General features: G+C 45.4%; 1 protein-coding gene across 1 annotated transcript; it reads right to left on the bottom strand.

Moving 5' to 3' along the window:
• Nucleotides 1-558: 558 nt before the first annotated feature.
• On the bottom strand, nt 559-1,767 carry LOC141588583 (uncharacterized). Its single transcript, XM_074410016.1, has one exon. It carries the CDS (start codon nt 1,765-1,767, stop codon nt 559-561), a length of 1,209 nt encoding a protein of 402 aa, XP_074266117.1.
• Nucleotides 1,768-5,685: the final 3,918 nt, after the last annotated feature.

Raw genomic sequence — 5,685 nt, 5'->3', positions numbered from 1 at the left:
GGAAAAAGCCAAATGTCTCTCCATTAAGAGCAATAGAGTAGGAAGTAGTAGTTACACATTGCATAAGTAACTCAATAGTTTGAGGAGGGAAGGCCAAAGCAGACAGCATATCATGCACAAAATCCCATTCAACAGAATCATACGCTTTTTGCAGATCTAATTTCATCAACAATCTGGGAGAGCATGCTTTCCTCTTGTACAATCTGATGAGGTCTTGACAAATAAGAATGTTTCCCACAATATCCCTCCCTTTTATGAAGGCACTTTGAGAAGGACTTATAATATCAGGCAAAATATCTCGCAATCTATTACAAATGACTTTAGAAAGGCATTTATAAACTGTGTTACAACACGCAATGGGCCTGAATTGCTTGACATTATCAGGAATAGCAACTTTAGGTATCAAAGTAATCACAGTGTGATTACATTGCTTCAACAATTTTCCCTTGGTAAACACATCCCTTACAAAGAAGAGACACCTCGGCCCAATAATGTGCCAGGCATCTTTGAAAAATTGGCTCCCAAATCCATCAGCCCTGGTGCTTTGTTACCAGGATATCAAACAAAGGCTCTCTTAATTTCAAGATCAGAAAGTGGAGCTAGCAGTGCAGCTCTATGCTCAGCTGTTATACAAGGCCCCATCCTGACAATAGCCTGGTTAATGGGAGTCACAGGCTTAGACTCACCAAGAAGCGACATATAGAATTCTTCAAAGGCACCCTTAATTTCACCAGGAGAACAACACTCCTTTTGACGAATATCCTTCACTTTGTAAATCCTATTATGGCTTCTTCTCTTTTTGATCACTGAGTGGAAGTAAGAAGATTTCTCATCTCCCTCAGCAATCCATGCTGCTTTTGCTTTTTGACTGAGGAACATATTTCGAGCTTTAATAAGTTCTCCCAATTCTGCAGCACACATTTTCTCAGTATGACAAAGAGCAGCATTCAATGGATCCTGCACCAGCTTCATCTGAACATCTTTAAGAGCTAATTCAGCCACATTAGTTAGGTTCTCAATATCACTGAATTGCTCCCTATTCAAACCCCTGAAGGCCTGTTTCAATAACTTCAATTTCTGGACCACCCTAAACATTGGTGTCCCCTGAACTACTGTACTCCAACAGTTCCTGACAGTAGAGTCAAAATCCTTAGACAATGCCCACATATTAAAGTACTTAAAAGACTTAGTACGATGCTTAAGTGAACATTCCAAAGAAATGAGACAGGGACAATGATCAAATAACCCCTCAGGGAGGAAATTTGCCACACTGTCAGGAAATGTAGTGATCCAATCATCATTTATCAGAACCCTGTCTATTCTACTATACACTTTATCCCCATTTTCATGCTTGTTATTCCACGTAAAAAAAGCACCAGTCGCTTTCAGATCAACCAAATTGCAATCCTGAGTAACTTGGGCCAAAGGAAGAACATCAGCATAAGAAACAGGTGCCCCTCCAATCCTTTCATGATAGTCTAGAATGGCATTAAAATCCCCACAAACCATCCAAGGACCATTGATACCCCTATGGTAATCTCTAATGCTATTCCAAAGACTCTCCCTCTCTGCAGCCTTATTGAACCCATACACCAAAGTATACCAGAACATCTTCCTTCTGATTTTATCATACACCTCAGAATGTATGGCTTGGGCAGTCACATCCTTCACATTAACATCAAACATAGAAGGGTCCCATAATAACCAAACTCTACCCCCACTGTGTAGGCTAGAATTAGTACATATGGACCAAGTCTCACAAATCATATTTCTTACTTTATTCCCGCTAGTGCTTTTTATTTTAGTTTCAACTAGACCAAACAAGCCTACATTATTCATATTAAGAAAATGCTTGATTTCTAACTGTTTATTGATACTATTCAGTCCCCGCACATTCCAAAATCCACAACTACCCATTGTCAACAAGGCCCCTACTGGATTCACCCTTTTCAACAATCCTATCTTTCGTCTTCTGAATAGAATGACTCAAGGCTTCCATGAAGCTCAAGCCACCTGGCAGAAAGACTCTTTTCTCCCCCGACTCCTGTCTCATCATCCTGGTGAGGAGTCTTCTAGGCATTGACTGCTCTACCACTGGTTTGGACACCATCACTGGAGTAACAATGCCCCTCTCAACAGTAGCAGGTCTTTGAATTGGAGCTACCACCTTCTGCACAGGGACATTTACCTGATGCACAGGACCATTCTTAACTTGCTTCTTCCCAGGGCCTGCACCAGCAGCAGCATTCCCTGGTTTAGGTTTCCACACCTTTGCTGCAGGTTTCCCCTCTCCTTTTCTACACTTAGCAGTCTCATGACCCATCCCCTTACATTTGCCACATGTAATAGGGAGCCAATCATACATGACTCTAAGCCAATGCTGTTTACCATTCTCATCAAAAAATCCAATTTCAGTGGGAAATTCCTGATCCACATTTACTTCCACCATTGTTCTAGCATAACCCAAGAAATCCCGATTTTGTGTGGCTACATCACTTTTGATGTATGCCCCCACAATTCCACTAATTTTCTATTCATACGGGTTATTATTTTGGTAAATCCGTCAAATTACCATGTTTCGTGTTTCCTAAATTCCACGGGCACACATTTCGAGGCAATATCGACATTTTCGTCATTTTAGCACACTTATCCATTTCTTTTTAATTTTCTTTTTGGGGAATCATTTTACCAATTTAATTTATTCATTTTCAAACTTATACATTTCTTTTTAATTTTCTTTTTCGGGGAATCATTTCACTCCCGTTCCACATTACATTTCAAACTTTATATGTTTCTATTTTTTCTTTTTTTTTTAGGGGGTAGCTCTCCCTACCGTCCGGTCATTTTCGGCAAAACTTTTGTATTTTTTGCATTTTCGAGTCGTTGTTTTGAGCTAATTTAGGCCATGTGTACAAATGTATGTCCTATGTGAGTTTCTGTGTAAATTTCGGCAGCATGACGGCATAAATCGTCATCTACCAAACCTGTTCAAAGCTAACCCGCGGGTACAAACAAAACAACCTAGCAGCAAAGGCACTCAGGCCATCATATATACAACTAAAAGGGGATATGTACACCAAAATGGGGGCTCGAGCCCCAAACAAAGTCCGAAAGTCCAAAATGTAGGTCCTAAAAATGTACAAAATGTGCAAAATACAGCCAACAACAAAAAACAACAAGCAAACTACTGTTGGTCGCCGCCTAGCTCAGCAACTCTCGCCGCGAGAACAGCAATCTCGGCGTCGCGGACCTCGAGCTCCCTCAGCAGGCGAGCTGTCTCCTCCCGAGACTGGGCTAGCTCTCGCTCCATGTCGCTCTCCCCCTGCAAACGCAACAATTGGCTCATGTCAATCATTTCAAGCAATCAAACAATAAAGAAAGTTAGAAAATTCGAAAATGAAGTAAACGGAAGGTTCATACCTGACGTCCTCGGCCGCCAACAAGTGCCTCGATGGCAGTAGCCCGCAGCCGGTTGGTTACCCTCCACAAAGCCACGAACCGGGATGGCGCAACCTGCGTTTCAAAAAAAAAAGAGATTCATAACGATTGGACAAATTCAAGCAAATGTGTTCTTACACAAAATTACACAAGTTAGGAGAACCCACCCTCCGAATCAGATGCTGCCACTCGCCCAAGCCAGCATCCGTCACTGCCACGCCAAAGTCACGCAGCTCAGAGATCATCGTCATCCCCTTCGCGTTGGTGTACTCAAGGGTCTCGGGGTACTCTGGGGGTTCGATGCCCGCCGCTTCGACCTCCTGCAAAGTCAAATGATTTCCATTAACCGATGATCATTCATCGTGTTTTCAAAATGATCAAAAGAAGAGTAAAACACTTACCACGACCGGCCAGCACGCCAACCTCTCGTAAAGGAACGCCAAGTAGTCCTCACCAGGAAGAAGGAGGGCGTCGCCACCGACACCTGCCAAGTCAGCCTCCCTCTCAGCCTCGGAAGGCTCCATGAACATCGTCCGAGGAGGATCGATGGGAACCGTGAAGACATCCCGAGAGCACTGACGAGCCAAACACTCGCCCAAGTACCACATAGGACCCATCGATGTCCTCAGCAGCAACCGGCTCGAGCTCCTAGATCGAAGGGCCTCAGCCACAAAGGGAGGAGCGCCAGCGTAGTCCACCCAAGGCCTGGGTACCCACTAGGAAAAGCAAACGAATGGTCATTCTTATGCTCAGTTCTAAAAAAAGTAATGAAGAAAGACAAACAACACAAGGTGAAGTACTCACGCCATCCAAATGAAGAGCGTTCACGTCCCGTCGACAGACGTCGTGAAAGGAACGCCGTCTCTTCGTATGGCACATAACCCAATCCCTCACAAAGGGATAAGCCCTCTCCACCGGCTCCGTCCTCTTGGGCACGAGGCTCGGAAAGTAGGAGTACACGCATGCCTGTAAAACAAAATAATCAATAACGATCTTTCGTGATTCGATAAGAAAAGGAAATGATCTTTCATGAAATGAAATGAAGGTTCATACCTCCAACAACAGTCCAGGGCCAACAGCGGTAGGAGAATTCCCCTTCTCCATCAACTCCGGATGAACCATGGCCCTCATAAAGCGAATGAGGACCGCAAAACCAGCATTGACCTAGTCCCAACGGCCTAGGTCACTCAGGTCAGAAAGAAAGGGAAGGAGCTTCATCGATAGCCTCTCTCCCTTGTCTCCGAGGTAGATCGAAGACAAGAACCACCAGAGCCACAGACGGACTCTCTGCTCTACAATACAGGGAGGAGGAGCCATCTCCCTCCCCTTGATCAACACCGACGTCGGGGTCTTTCCCGCAAAATAATCCCGGACGTAAGAACTAAGCACCAATACGGGTATCGCAGCAGCCTTCGGCATCAAGTTCCTGCCGATCAATCTCCTGGCCTCAGCCGAGTCTACCTTCATGGTTGTCTCCGGCCACTCCACCACCTTAGTCCCACACGACAAACCAGAAATCATGCCGTAATCCTCCAACGTGACCCCCACCTCACCAAAAGGCATATGAAAGTTGGAGGTCGTGTCCTAAAACCGATCCAAGAAAGCTCGGACCAGGCTAAGGTTAGCCCGAAGCTTCCTCTTCGTGATGTCCCTCCAAGCCTGTACCAAGGCATCGAACGCTACCCGCTCGATGATGGCACGCTCCTCAGCTGACAACCTCTCGTAGCACCCCATCACCGTCGTGTAGCCCGAGAACGATTTGATGTTCCCGGCCTCCTATTTTGATTCTAAATAAAAGCTATCTTTAGCTTGAATGAAGAAGAAAAAGAATAATGAAAAGAAATGAAAGAAGATAAGTGAAGAATGATGAGTTCGAGTTACCAAGCTCTTCACCGTCCTGTAGGACAGGTGACCCTCTGCAGCCCAAAAGAGGTGCCTGCTGTCCCAAGTCCCAGCCCACGTTGGTGCCCCCCTCAGCTGGCGATCACCCCGTCCGACGTTGTCCCGTCTCAGGGCCTCCTCCTCCTCAAAAACCTCTTCCTCGAGGACCTCGTCCTCAGCAGCCGTCACCGCGGCGGTAAAAGCCTGCTCTAATGCCTCCTCAAGCGAACGAGAAGGGTCAAGAGCGGTATCCACGTCCATAGGAGCTCTCCCAGACGTAGAAGCCTCGTCACCTGCAAAATTAAAGTGAATTTAGGCCGCGTCAAATGACGACAAGCCTTAATTAAGGGATTTACGAGTTTTCAA

This window comes from Silene latifolia, chromosome 6 (assembly GCF_048544455.1).
Source record: "Silene latifolia isolate original U9 population chromosome 6, ASM4854445v1, whole genome shotgun sequence".
Taxonomy (NCBI): domain Eukaryota; kingdom Viridiplantae; phylum Streptophyta; class Magnoliopsida; order Caryophyllales; family Caryophyllaceae; genus Silene; species Silene latifolia.
The sequence above is the reverse complement of the archived record's forward strand: the minus strand, read 5'-3'. Positions and strand labels throughout refer to the sequence as shown.

What these genes read in the sequence shown, in the direction of transcription:
- LOC141588583 (XM_074410016.1), bottom strand. Translation starts at nt 1,767, where the DNA reads ATGATTTGTGAGACTTGGTCCATATGTACTAATTCTAGCCTACACAGT.